Source organism: Monodon monoceros, unplaced genomic scaffold, assembly GCF_005190385.1.
Source record: "Monodon monoceros isolate NGI ecotype Baffin Bay Population unplaced genomic scaffold, NGI_Narwhal_1 Super_Scaffold_20, whole genome shotgun sequence".
In the NCBI taxonomy this organism is placed as follows: Eukaryota; Metazoa; Chordata; class Mammalia; order Artiodactyla; family Monodontidae; genus Monodon; species Monodon monoceros.
In genome coordinates, this window is record NW_021703777.1 from 73,516,392 (window position 1) to 73,543,323 (window position 26,932).

At 37.0% G+C, this 26,932-nt stretch overlaps 1 protein-coding gene, 1 non-coding gene and 1 pseudogene across 2 annotated transcripts in view; 2 read left to right on the top strand and 1 right to left on the bottom strand.

Moving 5' to 3' along the window:
- KLB (klotho beta) overlaps positions 1–17,447 on the bottom strand; it is a 35,251-nt gene extending 17,804 nt beyond the window's left edge. Inside the window, 1 exon segment of the mRNA XM_029235583.1 lies at positions 16,623–17,447. Within this exon segment, the coding sequence (XP_029091416.1) occupies positions 16,623–17,447 (825 nt within the window).
- LOC114903290 lies at positions 5,902–6,041 on the top strand. Its single transcript, XR_003795681.1, has one exon. It is a non-coding gene; the product is annotated as a U4 spliceosomal RNA (small nuclear RNA).
- Positions 17,448–25,447: 8,000 nt separating the features above from the next.
- On the top strand, positions 25,448–26,908 carry LOC114903129 (annotated as a pseudogene).
- The last annotated feature ends 24 nt before the right edge of the window (positions 26,909–26,932 follow it).

Below are 26,932 nucleotides of genomic sequence, written 5' to 3' on the forward strand. Positions count from 1 at the left end.
TTCTGGACATATATATCTCTCCATATATCTATATATACATGTGTTGTTATGCCCCAAGTTGACCTTGGTGTTTCACAGTGTCTCTTTCACCTTTGCTGCTATTTGCATAGGCTATCAAGGTATCTAGGGTTATCTTTGCTCTGGGCTGAAGACAGCCTCTCCATCCTCATGTGGAGAATGTGGGGGAGGTTCTTTGTGCAGCACTTGTAGTTATAACCTGATCCTGTTCGCCAGGTAACAAGGTAAAAACTATTGCTCTGAGGCAGTGAGTTTGACATAACTCCTGATGAAACTGGGGTATCTATGCATGTGCTTTGGTCCAACACTCATAAAGGAGGTCTGTTGGGGAAACTGAACTGGGGTTGGCGGGGGAGTGCAACCTGGGCCCTGCAACCTTGCACAACAGTCATTCTGTGATTTTCCAAGGTTACCCTCTATCTTGTACAAGGCCGTCTACCTTTGGAATGATTGATTTAAGGGAGCTTCAACCTTTGTTCTTTAGATTCAGTAGCTTAAAGGGGAAGTCAGCTTTTTCTTTTTGAGGCAGATAGCAGGGCCTAATGTCATTGAGAGACAGCCAGGGGCCTAATATCTCATTCTGTTCCCTCCTCTAATCTAACGTAGCAGCTCTTTGATGCCCCTGGAAGTCCAGACTCAGATAAGTTCTGTGGATGATAGGAGGCAAATAAGATAGCTGGACAACTTTAGACAAAGATGAAGAAGGGGTCAGAGGTCAGGGAGATGTGGTGGAAGGGACACGGGTGGAAGGCAGTGCTTTGGAAGGTGTACATTGAAGAAACCTACCTCATCACACATGTCTGTATTTAAGGAACACCCAATCATTTGTCAAAAAATAAATTTTTGTTAAATTTTCAAATCTGTGCATGAATTTAGCCACATTTTGGCTGAAATATTTTCATGTGAACTATAAACTTGTTTATTGTTAAAGCTATTTAATAAAGTATTAAATGAAAATCATTAAAGAAAATATACTTTAAAACTCCACAGAGCAAACTGTTTTCATATTTCTGTGTTCCCCCCAACTTTTCCAAATATATTTCCCAGCTAAAGTCACTCTAACATTTTCCATGTTATTTTTAGTTTTCTTAATAATCTTCGTATAACAATTCATCAATCTGATGAAATATGATTTACTTAGTCATCTCCCTCTTTTCATAAAAATTAGCTTGTTTTCCTTTTCCTGCCATCTTTCCTTCCTTCTTCCCTCCCTTTACTTACCCTCCTTCCCTCCCTCCTTCCTGTCTCTCTCTTTCTCTCTCTTCATGCCTTCCTTCCTTCCTGTCATAAATAATGTAGTAACTAACTTTGGTCATACAGCTTTTAATTTGTTTGAATCCTTTCCTTTTTTGAATCCCAGGAATGAGCTACCTATTTTTTGAATTGTTTTGCATGTTTCCAAATTGATTTCCATACATTTTGTCCTTCACTGAGAGTGTTTTCTGACCACCTGCTTGGAATCATTGATTGCTCTTTCGGGGGATAACTGGCCATCATGAATGATATAACAGTGCTACTCACCTACTTGGTACCACAGGGGACAGGACCCGGGTCTTGAAAGCAGGACACCCAGGCTCTAGTACTGGCCCTGCTACTAATTAGCTTTACGGTCTTGGATCAGTCAATTCCCTCTGAGCAGCCTCAATTCCCTCCTTCATTATACTGAGCTAGAAATAAACACTCTAGAGAATCGTTGTGAACATGGAATGAGGTAATACATGTAAAGACCCTATGAAAACCACATGAACCTAAATTTGAAGGACTTTGAAAGAGCAAGCTGAAAATTATTTAACCTGCTGTGCAGAACGGTGGGGAGTTGTGTAGGCTTGAGGGGTGTTCACAGATGGCGCTCCCTGACCTCTCAAGGCTTGCAGCTGACCGCTTTGTCCTCATTTATTTTTTTGCTGCTGATCAAAATTATTCATTGTTCATTTGGGCTAGGATTCATTTCAGTTTGATTTATTATTTAGTTTACTCAGCACTTCTTTATATTAAGTATCAAGTTTTCTACTAGTTACAATTGCTGCTCTTCCAGATTATTTAACATTCATTCATTCCACAAATATTTATTGGGTGCTTAAGATATGTGAACTTTATTGTTCATTGCTAAAAATAAATTATGTGATCGTCATTTTCTTATTAATTTTTTGATAATCTTGAAACTCTCTTGGAAACAATATCTTACCCTCATTATTCTTAGGAGAGAATTTAAATGTTAACAAAAGTTACCACCTTTCATAAAGAAAATATTTACCCATTCTATTTTTAATGGTTTGAATTCATATTTTCTATGGTTGGATTAACTTAGTAATGATCATATTAAAATTCATTTTCCTCCTATTTTCTTTTCAATCATTATATTTTCAACTTATTCTAACAAATCATCTATTGCTATCAATTTGCCTACTGTCAGGATTTCCACATAGAAATCATGTAAAAACTAAACTCTAATATATTTGTTCCTTAAAAAAAGTCCTATTATTGTTATGGAATTCTAATTTCAATTATAATATTACTAAACTAAACCAATGCCTGAGCCAGAATCTAAACCTGGCAACACAAAGGGAAAAAGGTCTAGAATAAAGTTCATAATTTATTAAATGAAGCATCTGTGTGTTTCCCCAGATATTAGAAGGGCACTTAGAAGAAATCAATATCAGTAAATTGGTACCTTACTGAAGTTCAGGTTCTTTGCCCAAGGAGAACAGTTGCATGCCAACTTTGCAGAAGGTGAAATGACATTTTAAGCTTTCTGTTAGTACTAAATTAACAATAATGATCCTATTAGTAATCTTTTTAATGCAAAAAGACTGTATCTCCAAGTATAATTGAAGCTAAAATGACCTGGGTTGGAGCCTTTAAGCCTTTCCTCAGGATTTAGGAATAAAAAGTTAAAGATAGTCAATATAGAAACCACTCTGAAAATTACAAATAATATAATTTGTACAGAAACAAAAATAAGACCTACCATTTGGGGGCCTGCAACAAAGGCAGACTGACCATGAACCTAAGGAAGCTGAAACTTCAGTACTCCTCACTCGCCTGAGTCCCCATGAAATGTGCTGGGAGGGTGGGGAGCCAGGTAGTGATTAGAAACATTTCTAAGTAAGTATCGATATTTCTGATAAATTCCTTGAAGAGACCTCAGAAAATAAGGAATCTGAGTCTCCAAGACCACAGTAATTTGGTGTAATATTTTTCTCATTCTAAATAGATGTTTACTTTTGTACCAACTTTTGTGTCCATAATTTTGAATTTTTTCCTTATGTAAGTCTCAGGCCCATGCAACATAGATCCACTCCTGGCCTACGAGCTTCTTGAGTGCAGGGACTGTATCTCTTTTGTTCACAGTTATACATACAGATGTCCAGGGAAGAGCATGGCATAGAATACTTGTTGAATAAATGCCCACTATGGATCAGCTAGTTCGTTGGTGACCTGACATACATTGTTGATAATATAGCCTCTGCAAAGCAGGTTTTATTTTTCCCATTTTAGAGAAGAAACTGAAGTTCACAGAGGCTAGGTAGTCGTGGAGACAGGATGTGAATTCAGGCCTCTCTGATCACTATACTAAACCATTGTGCTTTCTGTATGTCCCACCAGTTCTAAATTTTGAATGTTGGGGAAAGGCCATTTGACATGAACCACAGCATACTGTTTTAAAATTATATTTTCTTTTGGCTGTACTTGGTTATTAAAAGAACTAAACAGTCCTAGAATGAGGGTCCCACTCTCACATGTTGAGAATAAAATATCTATATGTGTCTGGAATTTAGGATCACCTAGAAAGTTCATGGAGGACCTGCCAGCAAATTTGAGGTATTCAGAAAACCATGTAGTTGTCCAAGTGTCTAGTACAGCATGTAACATTTATGTGTAATTCCCTGTACCTCTTTCCTAGAACCAGCGATGTTGACATCGGATATTGTCCTTACTGGCGTCAGAGGCTAAATTAGTCCCTTAGGAACCATTTCTACACTTGACTGTCTTGACCAAGGATGGTGATCATTACACCATTGTCAATGTTAGACTGAAAGGGCAGGGACGCTGTGGTTGCATGGCAGTTAGCCCAGCATCACCTTTGAACAAATCATAATTAAATGGTCCTTAAAGATGAGTGACTTTCATGATCAAATATAACAGAATAGTGGTTAAATTACAGAACCATAGAAAATTTACGATGTAAACAGTAATAAGAATGAACATATATTTAGTGCTAAATGTGCTGAGCACTATTCTAAGCACTTTCCATGTACTATCTCATTTAATCCTCATTTAAGTCTTGAGAGGTAGGTACTATTATTATTCCTGTTTTATAGGAAAGGGAAGAGAAGTTAGGTAGCTTGCTCATAAGCAAAGTCAAGCCCAGACTGTATTGCTCCAAGTTCTGTGTTCTTGCCTGCTAATTAGAGATAGAAGATGGACTTTAGAGATCATTTTGTCCAATTCTTAAAAACTCTCTATTATAGATAAGATGCTGAAGCAAAAGAAATAAGTGACTTGGGAATTCCCTGGTGGTCAAGTGGTTGGTACTCTGTGCTTCCACTGCAGGGTCCCGGGGTTCGATCCCTGGTCAGGGAACTAAGATCCCACAAGCCACATGGCGTGGCCAAAAAAAAAAAAAAAAAGAAGCGACTTGCCCAAGGTCTCAGTTAGTGCAAAGCCAGAATTAGAACTAAATCCTTCAGCCTCTAGATCACTGTGATTTCTGGACATGATGCAAATTAAATTATGAGCTTTTGAAACACACTTTTACATCTTAGACTCAAAGGTGATTGAACAGGCTGTGCAAATGCAAGGGTATGTAACAGACATGGCACAAAAACAAGGGCCAGTACATTGAGAAAGCCATCTGACAGTGTTTGGGTGCCAGGAACACTCTAAGAGACAATCTGAGAGTCATGGGTTTTGATTACGCCTTCATCCAACCCCCACAGTCCCCAGTCAAACTGTTCATCGGCATTACCTCCTGTTCTGCTTAATTATTTTTCCCCTTCAAGAAGTTATACACATCAGCAAAATCAAGTTTAGAGAAATCATTTTTACTTATATCTTTCCTTCAACCCATGGCTATTTTTTAAAAAAATAAATTTATTTATTTATTTATTTTTGTCTGCGTTGGGTCTTCTTTGGCACGTGGGCTTTCTCTAGTTGTGGCAAGCGGGGGCTACTCTTTGTTGCGGTGCACGGGCTTCTCATTGCGGTGACTTCTCTTGCTGCAGAGGACAGGGTCTAGGGGCGCGGGCTTCAGTAGTTGTGGCACGCAGGCTCAGTAGTTGTGGTGCATGGGCTCAGTAGTTGGGGCTCGCTAGCTCTAGAGCTCAGGCTCAGTAGTTGTGGCACACGGGCTTAGTTGCTCTGCGGCATGTGGGATCTTCCTGGACCAGGGCTTGAACCCATGCCCCCTGCATTGGCAGGTGGATTCTTTTTTTTGTTGGAGGTAGGAGTTTTTATTAATTAATTAATTTATTTTTGCTGTGTTGGGTCTTCGTTTCTGTGCGAGGGCTTTCTCTAGTGTGGCAAGCGGAGGCCACTCTTCATCGCGGTGCGGGGGCTTCTCACTATCGTGGCCTCTCTTGTTGCGGAGCACAGGCTCCAGACTCGCAGGCTCAGTAGTTGTGGCTCACGGGCCCAGTTGCTCCGTGGCATGTGGGATTCTCCCAGACCAGGGCTTGAACCCGTGTCCCCTGCATTAGCAGGCAGATTCTCAACCACTGCGCCACCAGGGAAGCCCCGGCAGGCAGATTCTTAACCATTGTGCCACCAGGGAAGGCCTCAACCCAGGGCTATTATTTTATCCTTTTCTTCACTCTTCATTCATTTATGTTGATTGATTGCTTAAATTCAAGTCTATAAACACTTATTTAACAAACACAAGGTAGCTTTGTGCAGTGGCAGTATCATAGCCAATGAGGTTTATCCGAGGCATGATTATTGCTAATTGAAAATTTTCCTAATACCCTGCCATGAAGACTTGAAATATAGTTGGCATTGGCAATTTTTGAGAGTCTCTATGGAGACTGCTTAAAAAAAAATGCAAGTCACCTTAGTAACATTTAGAAAAAATATTAACAAGATAGCTCCTGCCTTCAGATGAACTCTGACCTCTAGTAGGAGAGAGAAGTATAGAAATAAGTAGAAGAAAAACAGTATACGTCTACATTTTAATTAATTAGAAATGATAACAAAAGCTTAATGTAGTAATATTCAAATTTGTAAAAAAAATGACTATATGTATATGCTTATATATACATAGAAAAATATTTGGACATTGAACAAGCTGCTAGCAGTTGTTACTTCTAGGGTATTGGATTAGGGAGTATGAAAAGAGGAGAGCTTTCCTTTTTAACTTTATGTCTTTCTGTGTTGTTTGAATGTTTTGCAGTAAAAATGCATTATCTTTGAAATTCAAAAAAGTCATGAGAATTGGTTGAAACAGATGGTTTCTGTCAGTGAATTTAATTGCTCTATGCTATTACTCTTCACTTTCTCTGAAGTTCCAAAAATCTCAAAGGAAAAAAAAGAAACTTAAATTAAAAGTTCTGTTATTCTGGATTTCATTATATATTTTTACTCTGGAATAATACGTTGATATTCAAAGGTAGAAGGAGGAGGCGTACAATACACACATGATTAACATGGAAGAAGAACTGATAACAGTAAACCCAGCTCTTTATTTAAGATTCAGTCACATAATCTGTGGTCAAGATATGATGCTATAAGGAACCAATGAATGGAATCCTCCAAATACTAAAAGATTCTGGTTTTCATCAGCCTTAAGGCTCCCCCAAACAAGTAGCACTATTAGATCACCCAGGAAATCACTTTAATTACTTCTGTGATTCACTGTTTATTGGTTAGTAAGTTAGAAGGTTCTGATCTATTCTCAGCATCCCTCTACTTTTCAGCAAGAGAATTGCTGTTAATGTTCAATAATTTTAATTACTCCTTTTTAACATAGACTATTTCCTAATATTGAGTTTTCTCAGTAAGATTTTTTACATGCAATTAAATGATACATGTATTATATTATAAACGAGTGTGAAGTTTCCCTCAGTTCATAATTTTGTCATATCTAGCACTGTTTCCACTACTTACAATATTTTCTGTTCTCCAGTTGGGCCTAATTTTCCATGTATGAGAGTGTTCATATCAAATTAAGCTGTTTAAATACGATCATAATGTTATTCTCTGAACATTTATAATTACATTTATTTAAACCTGTTAATCATTCACTGAAGTATAACTTTTTCTACTTAATGATTAGAAAAGGTAAATACTGCTCTCTTGAAGGTTATAAAATACCAATTGCCATCTACAAATAGTTTTTTTTTACATGACTCTTCTGTCTAACAATGGTATTCTGGTTATTGAAACTTCTTAGCAATTCTTATCCGAAAGCTGTTTTTACCTTTTATTCAAATTTGATTAGGAACATCTATAAGAATACTAGTTTTAACTTGTTTGAACATTATTTCCTATATTTTGTTAGAGGTGTCTTAGATCCTAATGAAGATGAGTTGGGAGAATAATATAGGTACTACGGGGAGTTCCCTGGTGGCCTAATGGTTAGGATTCTGGGCTTTCACTGCTGTGGCCCGGGTTCAATCCCTGATCAGGGAACTGAGATCCCAAAAGCTGCGTGGCGTGGCAAAAAAAAAAAAAAAAAAAAAATATATATATATATGTATGTATTTGTATATATATATATGTACTATGCATTAGCTAATTAAATGAATGATTGTTTTAACATTTTTAAACTTTAGATGGCATTGCAGAGGACACACGTATGTGATTTCACAGCACTTTAATGGGACACTAAGGTTTTGAGCAAATAAAAAATAAAATCATGGGGACAAAGGAAAAAACTAATGGTTAATGTATGGGTCAGTGATAAATTGTTCATAGGTTTTGTGGACAAATAAAACATGTAGATAGATTTTTAAAAATAGATCTTTATTGGAGTATAAATGCTTCACAGTACTGTATTAGTTTCTGCTATATAACAAAGCGAATCAGCTGTGTGCATACATATGTCTCCTTATCCCCTCCCTCTTGCGTCTCCCTCTCACCCGCCTTATCCCACCCCTCTAGGTCATCGCAAGGCACCGAGATGATCTCCCTGTGCTATGCAGTTGCTTCCCACTAGCTAGCTATTTGACATTCGGTAGTGTATATATGTAGATGCTACTCTCGCTTCGTCCCAGCTTCCCCCTCCCTCCCCGTGTCCTCAAGTCCATTCTCTATGTCTATGTCTTTATTCCTGCCCTGCCACTAGGTTCATCAGTACCATTTTTTTTTTTTTTAGATTCCATATATATGCATTAGCATACGGTATTTGATTTTCTCTTTCGGACTTACTTCACTCTCTATGACAGACTCCAGGTCCATCCACCTCACTACAAATAACTCAATTTCGTTTCTTTTTATGGCTGAGTAATATTCCATCATATATATGTGCTACAACTACCATATGACCCAGCAATCCCACTCCTGGGCATATACCCTGAGAAAACCTAACTCAAAAAGAATCATGTACCACACTGTTCATTGCAGCACTATTTACAATAGCCAGGACATGGAAGCAACCTAAGTGTCCATTGACAGATGAGTGGATATACATAGATTGTTTTGGTCTTTTTTTTTTTTTGCGGTACGCGGGCCTCTCACTGTTGTTGCCTCTCCCGTTGCGGAGCACAGGCTCCAGACGCGCAGGCTCAGCGGCCATGGCTCACGGTCCCAGCTGCTCCGTGGCATGTGGGACCTTCGCGAACCAGGGCACGAACCCGTGTCCGCTGCATCGGCAGGCGGACTCTCAACCACTGCGCCACCAGGGAAGCCCTGTTTTGGTCTTTAAATAGGGAATATGAGTCAAATATCTATTGAGTCTGCATCAACACAAGTGGCTGCAATGGAGTTGTAGGCTGTAAATTGTTTTTCACTGAGGCTAGGTAGCTGATTCATGTCATTAAACCTGCTAGCTTGGATTCGGACAGATGAAATTTAAATTTTGGATCTGACACTTACTATGAGTAAAAAACCCACACTTGTACAGCTTTGTAACCTCAGGCAAATTTCTGTGGGCTTCAGTTTCATCAACTATAAAATGCCTATAAGAATATCTACCTGGCAGGGTTGATGTGAGAATTGAATGAGCTAACATATGTAAAGTACCTAGTACAGTTTCTGACAATACGTTAGGTGTGTGAAAAAAATTCTGCTTAAAATAATAGTTATTAAGAATAGTATGATAGAATGTCAAAAAGTTATCTGTAATAATTGTCTCAAGTCTCCATTTTAAGACTTAAGACCAATCTCTGTCCTTTATGCTCCCCATTTCTGTGTTCTTTTTTGTTTGTTTGCTTGTTTTTGGTGTTGGCGGGGACGTGGTGGAAGGTAGCAAGTAAGTTTGTTTTTAACCTTCTCACTGACAGAAAAGCTTGGGCTAGTTTTTAGCTACAAGATTTAGCAAAAATTAATTTTAATGTATTATTGTCTTGCAACCCATCTTTAATAAGGGAGTTTTTAAAAATTCCTTTTTTTTTCATGGAAAAAACCGTTTCAGACGATCCTTGAAGACTTTGCTTCTGTCTAACCAAGGCAAGCTAAAAATGCTCCAGCTAGAAACTCCATTTCAAAATATTACACTTAGTCTTCAAGATATTCGTAGGGGGGTTGGGCCAAAGAGGTTTAAAAATGACATTTAATCTATTTAAATGTGCCTGTGAAACACTGCAGCCTTCTTGTTCAAGAAAGCAGGGACTTCCCTGGTGGTGCAGTGGTTAAGAATCCGCCTGCCAATGCAGGGGACAAGGGTTTGAGCCCTGGTCTGGGAAGATCCCACATGACGTGGAGCGACTAAGCCCGTGAGCCACAACTACTGAGCCCACGTGCCACAACTACTGAAGCCCGTGCGCCTAGAGCCCATGCTCCACAAAAAGAGAAGCCACTGAAATGAGAAGCCCCTGCACTGCAATGAAGAGTAACCCTCCCTGGCTGCAGCTAGAGAAAGCCCACGTGCAGCAATGAAGACCCAATGCGGCCCAAACAATAAGTAAATAAAAAATAAATAAAAAAGAAAAAAGAAAGCAATGGCAGCTGTCTTTTGCCAAAGAAGGCTTAGCTATAAATCATGTGAATGGTGGCTTTCTCACAGCTGTTTTTGCAGTTTTAGCACTAAATTTTGGTTAAGAATTTTGACAGGTCCTTAAGAAGTGTACTATATAAAGATGATTGTTTTCTTTTCTTTTAAAAATACAAAATATTCTCATTAGTTTCTTATGTATTTTTTGCTTTTGTCACAACATGTAAAAATCGAAAAAATGGTATGATGACCCCTTAAAACACACCTCTCAGCTTTAAGGATGATGAACATTCTGCACCTTGTTTTGAGATGGGCTTTCAATGTAAACTTTTTAATAGAAGCTGGTATACACAGAAATTGATTTGCATGTTCTGAAAAGACTATATGTTTATGCCAGTATCTGGGTTGGTGTGCGTGTGTGTGCATGTGTGTGTGTGTGTGTGTGTGTGTCTGAAGTCCACTTTTATTCAATTACAATTTTAAATACTTTCTGGGGCAAGGCAGATCTCCCTTAAATAGAAAATAATTAATATTATTTATTGAACACCTAATACACATGCAGCCGCTTGTGACCTTCTCTGAGGAAATGACGCCAATAAATGCTAAGACAGAGTTCCTCAAATATGTGGAAAAATAGGGAATAAATCAAGTCTTATCCTAAGCTCAGGAACAAATGGGTGAGGCCTTGACCTAGAGTAGAGTTTCCCAACATTTCTTGTCCTGAAACCCTCTTTCACAGTATTAAGAAATCTCTTGAGCTCCTGAGGAATTTAAAAAATCATTTCATTGTTTGTGTGTGGTATACAAACAAGTGTTGACATATATTTTATTTTATATAAGTCTATTTCTTTAAAGATTGTACTGAAAAGTTTATTTCAAAGAAGTTTAAAATATTCAGAAAATAAAATACTCATATATAAAATACTCATATACATAAACATAAGTATTGGCATTTTCCCATTTAATAAATATTTTTATATTTTTAAAATTATTTTAATTACATAAGAAAAAGCATTTTATGACACATTTTTAAATGACACAATGTGTTTGGTTTTACGACTGAATATATACTAAAATGAAGAATAAAATTTACATATTCAGTGGTCTTTTCCAAGGTTGGTACACCTACCTCTTTTTGTATGGGATATGACATTGGGCATAACAAAGATGAACATTTTTTTATTTTAAATGTTACATATTTATTTTAAGGATATTAGAAAATACTGGTATTTTGTGTATAATAGGATATAAAATTTCCTTTCAAAATAACCATTTTTTTTTTTTTTTTGGCCACACAGTTTGTGGGTTCCCTGACCAGGGATTGAACTCCGGGATACAGAAGTGAAAGCACTGAATCCTAACTACTAGACCACCAGGGAACTCCCCTCAAAATAACCTTTTTTTTTTTTTTTTTTTTTTTGCGGTACGCGGGACTCTCACTGTTGTAGCCTCTCCCGTTGCGGAGCACAGGCTCCGGACGCGCAGGCTCAGCGGCCATGGCTCACGGGCCCAGCTGCTCCGCGGCATGTGGGATCTTCCCGGACCGGGGCATGAACCCGTGTCCCCTGCATTGGCAGGCGGACCCTCAACCACTGCGCCACCAGGGAAGCCCCAAAATAAACATTTTTAAAGAAAACTGTTTTAATAAATAATAGTGCATGTGGTACTTGGATATACAAACAAACAAAAAAGCCAGCAAAAAAGCCAGCATGAAGTGATGCACAAAATACCCAAACTTTGTGAAACACAGTGTTATGGCATCAAAAATGGATAAATATTTATATATTTATAATATTGCTTCTATAACATTCTGTTTGAATTCTTGAATTTTGCTCTTAAAAAAGTACAAGCTTTCAAAAAGTAAGTTTACTGTTTTGTTCATAAATAACTATATAAGAGAAATAGTTTGGGGCAACTCTTTCAAGTATTTTACAAATAACACAAACTTAGTAGGAACAGTCTTTATTCCCAAAGTGTGAAAAGCCAAATTAGATACAATCATCAACATTATTTCCTCATTTAACATTTTTAAAAGAGTCGTTTGTTCTCTAAAAACATCCTGATATGGCATAAATTAGAGTCTATGTATGCGACTTACAGGTCTGGTGAAAATCTCCTTGAGTCAATTTTGTAAAACTGAGACAATTTTACATCCCTCATACTGATTCTATTTCAAACTTTTTGTTTTTTATGCTTCATGTCTTTAACCAGTTGCCAATTTATAGGTTTAAGTCAGTGGTTTTCATGGGAGGGAAGGGGGAGAAATTTTGTCCTGCCCCCCCCGCCCCCAACTCCAGGAGACATTTGGCAACATCTGGAGACAATTTTGGTTGTTGTAACCCTGTGGAGGAGGGTGCCACTGTCATCTAGGGGATAGAGGCCAGGGATGCTGCTAAACGTCCTGTAATGCACAGGACAACTCACCACAAGAAAGAATTATTTGGCCCAATATGTCAATAGTGCCCAGGTTGAGAAATCCTGGTACTATGTAAACAGTTCACATCTATGAAAGATAATAACTTAAAGCCATGAAGTGGTCAGAACTATCATGGAAGCTGGCAGTATTTAGTGGAGTAATAAACTGAATGAGTTACCATCTTATGAGCAATCTCATATCCTCCAACCTCCCTGCATGTTTACTCAGAGGCTCTCAGATATTTCATTTTAAGGAGGAGGGGATGGAATCTATAAATTTCAGTTATTATGCATATTTACTGCTTTAAAAATAGAATAAAAACCGACACCATTATTGTCTTTACTAATGTGAAAACTTGTGGCTCTGCTGCTCTGAGGCACGAGTGCATAGGCCAAACAGGCTAGGATCTGTCTCTGGGGTTTTAAAAACTGAACTTGGGAGAGAGAACTCTCTTCTACAAAGGAGAGAATGAGGAGAACCCACAAGAAGAAATGGACATGAGAGACTGAGATAAAGGGCTTCTGAGAGTGTCCTGGTTACTGGGTCCTTTCATCCCTGTGATCTGGTTACAGGAAAATGCACACTTTTGCTTGAGCCAACTTTAATTAGGTTTCTGTCTCTTGCAACCAAGAGTCCTAACTTATAAACACACCACTGGATTAATATAAGCAATATTTCAAGAATTAGCAAGAATGCAATGAAATATGAATTTTGAACTTGAGATTGGTTCTTTGATTACAAGGTTTAAGATAGAAATCCTAAATCACTCATTCCTCAAATCTTAATACCTATCATGTACCTAATATTCTGTGCTACGTGCTGGAAACATAAAACACATGAAAAATAGTCTCTCTTTGCAAAGAACTCTCAGACTAGTTGGGGGAGATGGAAAAGTACCATATGAAAAGACTGCTATGATAAAAGCAAGCACATTTTACTGTGGGAGCCCTCAGGAGGGACACTAACCCTAACGAGTCAAGGAGAACTTAGAGCTGGTGACTGCCTAAACTGAGTATTGAAGGACATTAGATGGATAAAGCAGGGAGTAAGGAGGGTGTTCTAGCTAGATAGAGAGTTGGTAGAGGCTGAGTGGAGAGGAATAGTAAGGTAAAATTAAGGCACTCCTAGTCATGCATTATTGTGGAGGGTAGGGTACAAGGGGTCGGCATTAGTGATGGGGACGGGAGAGGGATGGGGATGGCCAGGAAGGAGGGAATGGAGGCTGGGGTTGTGTCTTGAAGATCTTGATGAAAACTTGGGACTTTATCCCTAAAACTTTGGGAAGCCACTAATGGATTTTATGCAAGGGAGTGACATGATGCTTGGTAGAAATGTCACTCTGTAAATGGAGGTAATAATAGGTACCTGGCAAGGTTGTTATAAAGATTATAGATAATATATAAAGCTATGATTACAGTGCTTAGAGATGGTTAAGGCCAAAAAAGTCACCCTCTTTCTGTTCCAAATATTGTAAAAAACTCAGAGTGGAGCATCTATTAGTAGGGGTGGTTATGGTAAATTTCTACCTGAAAGACTTGCTCTAGGTGCCACCAAGTCCACATAAAGTGGAGTCTAGATTCCAGGTCAGTCTCAGGACTGCCTAGACCATTTAGGTTTCCTGCAAACCAGGACATTTCAGACTGAGTTGGCGTTTTCAGCATCATCCTGGAGCTAGAAACATTGCAATAGGTACTGTGAAATCTTTTCAATATCTGAGGATTGGGGAATAAAGTGGTCTATAAACCATCCATGAATTTAGTTTTATATTAGTTTTTTTAACTCAATAAATATTCTTGGACAAAAAGCTAGTCCTAAAGAATGCTTCTTCTGGGTCACAAGGTGACATAATAAGGAAGAAATACTTCATCGCAACATAAAATATCAAATTAATCTTTTCTGTGTTAGAAGGAGGACAGAGAGGGAGCAAGTGAGCAAATCTAGTTCACCTCAGGCCGCCAGACTATTGCAAGATTTCTCTCTGGTGCTGTAAGCCACTGGGTTATACAGCAGAGTTCACTTTCTAACTAATTACAAGGGACCCCTCATGCTCCTTATGTAGGTTTGTGATTTAGAAACTTTAAAGGGATGAAAGAAATTATTTGGAAAACATAATAATTTAAAAATGTAATCCATCAATTTAAAACTATAAAATTTATCTTACTATCAGAGAGTGTTAATCTTGTGTTAGAGGCAGAGTTTATCTTAAATTAGAGGGAAATGAAAAACATCTGAAAATATAGCTTTGATAGGATAGGTTTGGAAGCAGTATCTATTTGTTAGTTATAACTTTTTCTTGTGTATTTTTATCAGTCAGTTTTTAAGGCTTTAAATGAATCACTGAAACATATTCTTCATGATAATTCTAATTATTAACATTTTTCCAGGTAACCAAAAACTTTTTAACAATTTAGAATATTTTTCTTTACACAAAAGTTGAATAAGCATATATGTGCATGTATTTGCATAGATAACTTTAAAAAGACTATATAAAATACTACTAATACTAGTTTTCTTGAGGTTGGGATTATCAGGTGGAGAGGGAGGGAGAAATTTAACCTTTTCATTGTGTACCCTTTGGTACAATCTGATGTTTCTCAGTTTACACAAGCATGTATTGTTTTAATAATTGAAAGAACTAAATAAAAGGAATATTTTTTCTAAAATATATATCATAACCTTCATAGTTAATAGCTGTAATTTTTCTCCCCTTGAGGCCTATTTGCCAAATCACAGTATACCCACATATTAATAATATGTTCTATATACAGCTGTATTCAAAGCTATGTAAATGACCTTGAGATTGTAATGCAATCTGTTAACTGCAAGGGCAGGTGTGACTGAACCATAGTGCAATGCACACGTGTAATAAACCAGAAAGTTCAAAAAGAAAAGAAGGATTAACATATTTTGTATGTGCAAATTTAGACATGGAGTAATTTTATGTTCCTATACATTTTTCTGTTTCTATATATTTAACATTTGATTATTAAAAAATCAAATTACGTCTCGTAGCACATTATGAAACCCTACTAGTAAAGCTTTTTTCATTTTCAAAAGGTAGCAGGTGTCCAGGGTAATTTATTTTTCCCAAGCAAACCATTTAGCTCAAAAAGTGAAGTCTGATTCTAGATATTAGCCTCAATGTGAGATGAAATCTCTTGAAAATTCCTGAAAGATTGCTCTTTTAAAAATATTCTTAATAGAGGCATCCAATGTTTACTAATGTTGTAATTTATAAATTCCATGTTGACAACAGCTCATTTTACTCTGTAAACTTGGGCAAGTTATTTAATCTCACTAAGCTTCAGTTTGCTCATCTTTAAAATGGGGATAATAATAGGACCCAGTTCATAAGGTTATCATGAAGATTAAATGTGATAATGCATGTAATATGCTTAATATGGTAAATAGTAAGCACTCAATAAATATTAGCTATTATTTTGCTTACATTTTCATTATTGTTTTAATCATGTTAGCATTTCCTAGCATAAACTCTAGCTTTTGAAATATGCTCCTTTAAAACACTTAAAGCATATTCTTCCCACTTTTTATGCTATTAGTTTAATTTTAGCTCCTAGAACAAATAATCTCATCTTTCCTGCCATGTAATACAAATAAAACCAACTGTGAAATACATTTATTTCAATTCCTGCATTTAATATGTATCATCAGTTAGCTAACATTTATTTAGCTCACTATTTCTAAATATCACTAAGAATAGCAAGACTAACAACAAATACATATTTGAAATGGTCATGCCTTAACATAAAATTCTGAAATTTTTGCATGTGGTCAGAAAAGGGTTTCAACAATTAAATTTATAAAGGACTGGTTTTCCACAGAATGAAAGTAAACTCACATTCTCATTGCTCTGATGCAATATTTAAGGAAAATAATTGGATTAATATATTAATAATAGCTTAGATAGATAAAACATACACTAAGAATGAAATTTGAGGATAGAACTTGTGAATTAGACTAAAATTAATTGAGTTGATTTCAATAAAAAGAGTTATTTAAATGGAAGATACATTTCTTAGAGTTTCTTTTAAACTCCTGCTCTTTATCCTCTGAAGCTATAATAAGTCAGATGTACAGTACCTTGATCAGGTTGTGTCCCACAGTGTAGACAGCTGCTAAATTTCCCTTCTCTCCAGGGGCATGGATACCTGTCCCATACCCATGCCAAGCGACTAGATATGGGTTGTGAATTGTAATCCAATATTTGACTCGGTCCCCAAACGTCTGGAAGCAGTATGTGGCATAGTCATTGAAGATATCTATTATGGTTTCATTTTTCCACCCCCCATATTTTTCTTGCAGCGCCAAAGGCAAATCCCAGTGGTATAAAGTAACTATAGGTTCAACGTTTCTAAGTACCAGAGCGTTGAGAAGAGTATTATAGTACTCGAGACCTTTTGCGTTAGCAGCTGATACTGTTCCATTGGGGAAAAGCCTTGGCCAGGAAATTGAAAACTGATAAAAAGAAACGCCTAAAAAATCCAGGGCTGATAAGTCTTTTTCCAGAAAAATGTAACTGTCACTGGAACTATTTGTGCCGTTGACATTTTTAAGGTGTGTATGGATGAAATGATCCCATATAGAGGGTCCTTTTCCGTCTGTCTTCCAATTCCCTTCCACTTGAAATGCTCCAGTCCCAGCACCCCAGAAAAAGTTTTTAGGAAAAGTGTCATAGAGAAACAGCTGACTTTCATTTACCGGACTAAAATTAGGATTTTTAGACCATATATCTCTTCCGTCTCCAGAGAATCCAGTAACAGCTCGAAGGAGAATAAATGCTGACAGGATGACAGATCTTTGCAGTCCCCCGCTGGACATTGTTTTCCTATAGCGTATGTTTCTTTCATCGGTGCTGAAGAAAATCCATTCATTCCCTGGAGATCATGCCGCACAGCCTGGCTTCATTTGCCACTAGCTGCTCGACTGTCTTATCAACGCTTCAGTAAAAAAGCTTGTGATTGTAAAGCTCTGTCAATGATTAGCTTGAACTGTGAGACTTAGGATGGGTCATGGAGAGCAACGTAATTTGAGGGAGGGGGCTCTATTACACTCACCAACACGTCACCTTCTCTCTTATTATTGGATCCAATGTGTAACAAACACACATCAACAGTGAATAAAATGCCATCGTTTCTTTGTAGCCTTTCATATGGATCCAAATCTTTTCTGAATGTTTTGGACATTATTGAGCAAAGTGTATACCTTTTCTATTTTTATAGTTTTTGAGTGGTAATTTTATTTTTCACATTTCAGGAAAAACAATCTTATGGACAAATAAATAGTATTCCTACATGCCCAAAATAAAGAATTAAAAAACATAAGATATTACACTTCCACGAAAATTACAACACATCTAAGAATAATCTTATTAAATGCTATCTATTTTAAGAAAATTATAAAAATGTCTTTATAAATTAAAAAAAGATGAATGAAGAAATATATAACACTGAAACATTGAATAATTGTTTGGGTGGAAGCATTGAGTCATTTCCAATTTAATTTATACATTTAATGCACTTTTAACCAAAGTCCTCTAATCCCAAATTTTAGTTCAACAAAATTATTGTGGAGGTTCACTTAAAGAATAAATAGGCAATCATTAAAAAAAAAACTGAAAAAGAAAATAGTGAAGCTGTTTACTACCTTCAGATATAAAAACATTAAAAAACAATTTAAAGAGCATTGTCTGCAAAAAGAATAAATAAAAAGAAATATTACAGAATCTATAGCCTCCAAATAACCTTGAAAATAGTTAAAGTTTTAAATATTTGAAGCATCACATACTAATGAGAGGCAGAGTGGTTAATAGTTTGGCCCCTGGAATTAGACTGCCAGTCATACAGCTATGTGACTGGGGACAAGTTCTTTCACCTTTCTGCTCCTCAGTTTCCTCTCATGTAAGATAAGGCATAATAATAGTATCAACTGCCTGAATTATTGTGAGGATTAAATGAGTTAATACATGTAAAGCACTTCGAGCAGATACTGACACATACATAGTAAGTGCTCAGTGAACATTACTTATTTTTATGTGAAAGGTAAGGATTATTCAGGAAGTGACGCTAGGATTTAGCATAAGAGACGCTAAGTTCTGGCTCCTGCCTACATTTTTAGCTTCATTTCTCATCCATTAACCACAAGTAACCCCCTTCCCTGCAGTTATAACAAATAACTTCTAAATAGCTGTGCACACATTGATCAATCCCATCCCTGTGCCTTGGTACGTGTGCTCTCTGCTCTCTGCATAGGATGTGTTCTCCCCCCTTCAACTAGCTCATGTCTACCTGTTTTTCAAAACGTCAGTACCTCCTCTGGAAAGCCTTTTTGACTCCCCAGTTTGATTTTATTTATTTTAAAATTTAGATTAAAAATTTTTTTTAGTTTATCAGTCCTCTTGTGAAAAATCTTCACAATCGCTGCAGATAAAGTCACTGCAGAATCTACTCCACCTGTGTCCAATCTCCAGCTCACATTATGCCAGTGTTAACATTGGCCTTACAGTCTCCTGACTTTTCTTCATTCTGTTCTTGCATTCCTTTTGCTTGAGGTATGCTTCTTCTTATACAGGCCACGTCTGGCAAGTCTATGTCTGCGTTCATTTTTTTGGGTGTAATCTAAGGAACTGTAAATCAGCTGTCTTGTTACCACCAAAATAGGTTCTGAATCCAAATACAAAGATGACATCTGGTGTGGTCTTGTACATTTTAGCTAGTTTTTCTCGAATTTCTGTCTTAGGTACTGTTGTGTTCCCAGGAAGAAGGACGTCAGTGACCAGTTGTTTCTGCTGAAGTAGTCATTTGGTTATGAACTTCCTGGTCCAGATAGTTACAGTGTCATTCATGATGGCAGTTGATCCTCAGGCAGCCACAGGGAGTGAAAAAAGCCAGTTTGATATGATTTAGATGGATATTCTCTGTGTCCCCATGGCAGCCCATGCTTTTGCTGTTTTGACACTTAACATACAATACATTTATTTGTATCCTCTGTTTGACTGTCATCTCTCTCTCTTTTAAAAATAAGGACCGTTACTGTTTGGTTCCCTGTTGAATAACTGGGGCCTAAAGTATATGTTGAATGAAGGAATGTACCTATGGTATACTATGTATACCTCTATCACTGTATTTATCACATAATCTGGGAATTCTTTGTCTCCCTTACTAGACTGTAAGAATATCTCTTATCTAAAATTTTATCATCGCTTACCAGAGTAAATGCTTAATCACTGTCTGTTAAGTGAATGGAGTTGATGCAGTTAATTCCCTATTTTATTTGTTTGTTTGTTTGTTTGTTTGTTTTTGTGGTACGCAGGCCTCTCACTGGTGTGGCCTCTCCCGTTGCGGAGCACAGGCTCCGGACGCGCAGGCTCAGCGGCCATGGCTCACGGGCCCAGCCACTCCGCGGCATGTGGGATCTTCCCGGACCGGGGCATGAACCCGTGTCCCCTGCATTGGCAGGCGGACCCTCAACCACTGCGCCACCAGGGAAGCCCAATTACCTATTTTAAAATAAAAATTTTCCAGGTTTGGGACTTCCCTGGTGGTCCAGTGGCTAAGACTCCACACATCCACTGCAGGGGGTGCAGATTTGATCCCTGCTCGGGGGACTAAGATCCCGCATGCTGTGTGGCGCGCCAAAAAAAAAAATTTCTAGGTTTATTGAGATTTAATTGACGTATAACATCGTTTTAGTTTAAGGTATACAACATAATGATTTGATATATATGTATATATTATGAAATGATTATTAAAAATAAAAAAATTTAATGTAATAATTTGAACCCTCATAAATATATTTATTTCAAAAATATATAGCCACAGACATTTAAGATGGTAAATTTTATGTAATGTGTATTTTACCACAATTAAAAAAAAGTATACATATATAGGGAATTCCTTGGCAGTCCAGTGGTTAGGACTCTACTTTCACTGCTGAGGGCCCAGGTTCAATCCCTGGATGGAGAAATAAGATCCCACAAGCCATGTGGCACAGCCAGAAAAAAAAAAAAAAAAAAAAAATATATATATATATATAGAGAGAGAGAGAGAGTAAGAGAGAGCCACCGAACTCTAGAAGAAAACAGAAATAAATATGAAATTATATAAATATATATTTTGTATGATCTTATGTATATATGATCACATATAATTTATAATTAAAATATTTGAAAAAATAAAAATTGGAAGACTAATAACAAACTTGAAAAATGAGCAGATATAGAAAGAAAATGGGCAACTTTTTGTTATATAAGTATTTCATTGCAAATCAATAAGAAAAATACTCTAAATCAAATAAATGGGCAAACAACATGAATGAAAAATATACAAAGAGGACTGTGTAGCTAATGAAAAAAATTTAAATGACCAATAATTAAGAACACATACAGGGGCTTCCCCGGGGCTTCCCCAGGGCTTCCCCAGGGCTTCCCCAGTGGCACAGTGGTTGAGAATCCATCTGCCAATGCAGGGGACACGGGTTCGATCCCTGGCCCGGGAAGATCCCACATGCCGTGGAGCAACTAAGCTCGTATCCCACCACTACTGAGCCTGTGTTCTAGAGCCCGTGAGCCACAACTATTGAGCCTGCATGCCGCAACTACTGAAGCCCGCGCGCCTAGAGCCCATGCTCCACAATGAGAGAAGCCACTGCAATGAGAAGCCCGCGCACTGCAACGAAGAGTAGCCCCCGCTCGCCGCAACTAGAGAAAGCCTGTGTGCAGCAATGAAGACCCAACACAGCCAAAAATAAAAACAACAAAAAAAAAAACACATACAAAAAATACTATATAATATTTTCTTTTATAAAATTAGCAAAAATAAATATAAGTAATGAAAATCAGTGTTGATGAGATTGTAGGACATTGCTGCTTAGAATATAAATTTGTACAATATTCATGGAAAGCAATTTTTCAATATATCATGAACCTTAGATTTTTGTCATATCTTTTAATCTAATAACTTCAGAAATGTATCATAATAAGTTATTACAAATATATAAAATGCTATATGTGCAAATATTTTTATAGCAGCATTATTTATGACAGAAGGAAATTAAAAATAATTTAAGGATTTATTCATAAGAGAATAATTACCTAAAGCATGAAATATTCATTTGGTGAAATGTTGTAGAGTCATTAACATTTTCAAAGAATATATAGTAACATTAAAATGTTGAAGATAAAAAACTAACTGAAAAAATCCAGATAATAAATTGAATAATAGTATGATTATAATGATGTAATAAAAGCTATAACGAATACATAGAATTATAAGAAAATACCCACATTTTACCATATTGTGTTTGGATGGTGAAAAATAGGTTATAATTATTTCCTTTATTTTATATATTAAAATTTTTTACTTTTAATAACAAAAATGAACATAAAAAAGTCAATATTAGATATAAAACTTTATTGATGAGAAATTAGATAGTTTCCTGCTAAGATTAGGAACAAAGCAAGGATTTCTACTCTCACCACTTCTGTTCAACGTCATACCAGAAGTCCTAGCTAATGTAATAAGACAAGAAAAGGAAATAAAAATTATTATTTTTATAAATCGGGAAGCAAGAAATAAGACTGTCTTTGTAGATGATGATCATTGTTAATGTAAGAAATCCCAAAGAGTTAACCAAAAAAAAAAAAATTCTGGAACTAGTGAGCAACTATATCAAGGTTGTAAAGTACAATTTAATATACAAAAATCAATTGTTTTCTTATTTACCAGCAGTGGACAATTGGAATTTGAAATTAAAAAGATAATACCATTTACATTAGCACCAAATAAAGTTAAATACTTAGGTATAAATCTAACAAAATATGTGCAAGATCTATATGAGGAAAATTACAAAACTCTGATGAAAGAAATCAGAAAGATCTAAATAAATGGAGAGAGATTCCATGTACATGGATAGGAAAATTAAATATTATCAAGATGTGAGTTCTCTGTAACTTGATCTATAGATTCAATGCAATCCCTAAAAATCCCAGCCAGTTATTTTTATGGATATTGACAAATTGATCCTAAAGTTTATATAGAAAGGCAAAAGGCCCAGAATAGTCAACATATTATTGAAGGACAATCCAGGGACTGATGATACTTGACTTTAAGACTTTCTCTAGGGACTTACCTGGTGGTCCAGTGAGTAAGACTCTGCGCTGCCAATGCAGGGGGCCCGAATTTGATCCCTGGTCAGAGAACTAGTTCCCACATGCCTGCCACAACTAAGAGTTTGCATGCCACAGCTAAAGGTCCCACATGCCACAACGAGGATCCTGTGTACCACAACTAAGACCTGGCACAGCCAAAATAAATAAATAAATATTTTTTTAAAAAAGACTTTCTCTTAAGCTACAGCAATCAAGACAGTGTGGTATTAGCAAAAGATACACAGAGAAATGGTACAAAATAGAGAGCCCAGAAATACACCCCCATAAATATGGTCAGTTGATCTTTGACAGAGGAGCAAAAGAAACTCAATGGAGTAAGGATAGCCTTTTCAACAAGTGTTGCTGGAACAACTGGACACCCACTTGCAAAAAAATGAATCTAGTTAAAGACCTTACACACTTCACAAAAATTAACTCAAAGTGAATCACAGACCTAAATATAAAGTGAAAAACTGTAAAACTTCTAGAAGATAACATAGAAGAAAATCTAGGAGACCTTGGGTTTGACAATGACTTGTTAGATATAACACCAAAAACATGACCCAACAAAGAAAAAAATTGACAAGTTGAATTTCATTTAAAACAAAACAAAACAAAACAAACAAAAAACCAAAAAACCAAAAGCTTCTGCTCTGCAAAAGACATTGTTAAGAGAATGAAAAGATTATCCACACATTAGGAGAAAATCTGTGCAAAACAGATAAACATCAATAAAGCACTAGTATCCAAAATGTACAAAGAATGCTAAAACTCAACAAAAACAATAATAAAAAATCCAATTAAAAGGATGCAAAAAACCTGAACAAACATCTCAGCAAAGAAAATATACAGATGGCAAATAAGTATATGAAAAGATACTCTGCATTATATGTCATTAGGGAATTGCAAATTAAAACAATGAGACACTGGTACATACCTATTAGAATGGTCAAAATCCAAAACACTGACAATACCAAATGCTGACAAGGTTGTGGAGCAACAGAAACTCTTATTTATTGTTGGTGGGAATGCAAAAACTTATGGACGATTTGGAAGGCGGCTTGGAAATTTCTTACAAAACTACTTATAAGTTTCTTACAAAACATACTCTTATCACACTATCCAGCAATCATACTCCTTGGTATTTCCCCAAATGAACTGAAAATTTATGTCTACACAAAAACCTGCACATGAATGTGTGTAGAAACTTTATTCATAATTGCCAAAACTTGGAAGCAACCAACATGTCATTTAATAGGTGAGTGGATAAACAAAGCTGTGTAATATCCATACAATGGAATATTATTCAGTGATAAGAAGAAATGAGGTATTAAGCCAGGAAAAGACATGGAGGAGCCTTAAATGTACATTACTAAGTGAAAGAAACCAATCTGAAAAAGCTACATACTGTATGATTCAAACTATAATATATGTTAAGCTGTAAAAAGATCAGTGGTCCCCAAATACTGGGGAGAGGAAGGGATGAATAGGTGGATCACAGGGGATTTTTAGGGCAGTGAAAGGAATATTTTCTAGGATACTGTACTTCCCTGGTGGCACAATGGTTAAAAATCCACCTGCCAATGCAAGAGACATGGGTTCGAGCCCTGGTTCAGGAAGATCCCTCACGCCACGGAGGAACTAAGCCCATGTGCCACAACTACTGAGCCTGAGCTCTAGAGTCTGTGAGCCACAACTACTGAGCCTGTGTGCCACAGCTAAGCCCGTGTGCCTAGAGCCTGTGCTCCACAACAAGAGAAGCCACCACAATGAGGAGACTGTGCACTGCAAGGAAGAGTAACCCCACTCGACACAACTAGAGATAGCCCACGTGCAGCAACGAAGACCCAACGCAGCCAAAATAAATAAATAAATTAATTAATTAATTAATTTTTAAAAAAAGAGTGAACCCTAATGTAAACTATGAACTTTAGTTAGTAATATATCAATATTGGCTTACCAATTATAACAAATATACCACACTAATGCAAGATGTTAAAAATAGGGGAAATGTGCGGGGAGGGAGTGATGGAGTGTATGGAAGCTATAATTGCTCAATAAAAGTCTTTTAATTAAAAAAAGTTAATTGACAAAGGGAAGTTTTGAAATGTGTACTGAGTATTTTTTAAAATTTATTTTTATTTAACTATAGTTGATTTACAATATTGTGTTAGTTTCAGGTGTACAGCTTCAAATTCTTTTCCATTATAGATTATTACAAGATATTGAATATAGTTTCCTGTGCTAAAAAGTAAATCTTTGTTATCTATTTTATATACAGTGGTATGTATCTGTTAATCCCTTACTCCTAATTTATCCCACCCCTTCCCCTTTCCATTTGGTAACCATAGGTTTGTTTTCTATGTTTGTGAGTCTGTTTCTGTTTTGTAAATAAGTTCATTTGTGTCATATTTTAGACTCCACAAATAAGTGATATCATATGGTATTTGTCTTTCTCTTTCTGACTTACTTTACTTAGCATGATAATCTCTAGGTCCATCTATGTTTCTGCAAATGGTAGGGTTTCATTCTTTTTTTATGGCTGAGTAATATTCCATTATATATATATTACAGTATATATTACTATATATATTATACATACTATATACATAGTATGTAATATATACATTATATATATAATGGAATATATATATCACATCTTCTTTATCCATTCATCTGTTGATGGGGCACTTAGGTCGCTTCAATGTCTTGGCTTTTTTTCTTTTTCTTTTTTTAAAGAATGAAAGAGAGGGCGCTGGCCATGGCTGCAGCATCCCTCGTATCCACTTTGGCCACCCTGCTGCTCCAGCCCGGCACAGAGCTGTTGCCTCCACCATCACCCCTTCCAGCAATCAGCAGTCCGAAATGAAGCTGTTGTCAATGCTGGAAGGAAACTTGCCAAGCAGATCAAGCAGGAAGTGCAGCAGGAGCTGGAAGTATGGGTGGTGTCAGGCAACAAAGGACCGCACCTGAGCGCGGTTTTGGTTGGCAAGAATCCCGCAAGTCACTCCTCTGTCCTCCACAAAACCAGAGTAGCTGCCGATGTGGGAATCAACCGTGAGACAATTGTGAAACCAGCTTCAATTTCAGAGGAAGAACTGTTGAATTTAATCAATAAACTAAATAACGATGATAATGTAGATGGCCTCCTCGTTCAGCTGCCTCTTCCAGAGCACATTGATGAGAGAAAGATCTGCAATGCTGTTTCTCCAGACAAAGATGGTGATGGCTTTCATGTAATTAACATAGGGCGAATGTGTTTGGACCAGAATTCCATGTTACCAGCTACTCCATGGGGTGTGTAGGAAATAATTAAGCAAACTGGCATTCCAACCCTAGGGAAGAATGTGGGTGTGGATGGAAGGTTAAAAAATGTTGGAGTGCCCATTGCAGTGTTACTACACACTGGAGGGGCACACGAACATCCTGGAGGTGATGCTGCTGTCATAATTTCTCATCCATACACTCCCAAGGAGCAGCTGAAGAAACATACAGCTCTTGCAGATATTGTCGTCTCCGCTGCAGGCATTCCAAATCTGATCACAGCCAATATGATCAAGGAAGGAGCAGCTGTCATTGATGTGGGAATACATAGAATTCAAGATCCCATAACTGCTAAACCCAAGTTGGTTGGAGATGTGGATTTTGAAGGAGTCAGGAAGAAAGCCGGTTACATCACTCCAGTCCCTGGGGGGGTGTTGGTCCCATGACAGTGGCAATGCTAATGAGGAATACCATTACTTCTGCAAAAAAAGTGCTGAGGCTTGAAGAGCGGGAAGTACTGAAGTCTAAGGAGCTTGGAGTAGCAAGTAATTAACTATTGTGTCTTCTGTGTCATGCACAGCACTCCAAGCTAGTTCATGAGGAAAACCAGGCCGATAGAAATGCAATATTTATTCTACTTAAATGGTTTAAAACAATGCTTTGTATTTATTTGTAAGCTTAAATGGGTGGGTATTTGCACACATAGTTCTGCAGTTATCCACCAGGGAGCACGCCGCTATCGTGCAGGATCATGCGATCCAGCCAAGAGAAGCCATTAACCTACTGATTAACAGGGGGACACTGTCACATTGAGAATGGCTGCCTAACTTTGTCAAGCCACTTCAGTTAAAATTTGTCTTTTTTAGGAGGGCAGCTATGCTCACTATACCACCAACGCTGCACAAATTGGTCTTTTCTACAATTGCATTTCCCAAGTGCTATTCCAATAATGAGTTGATGCTCACTTTAGGTTCCAAACCTC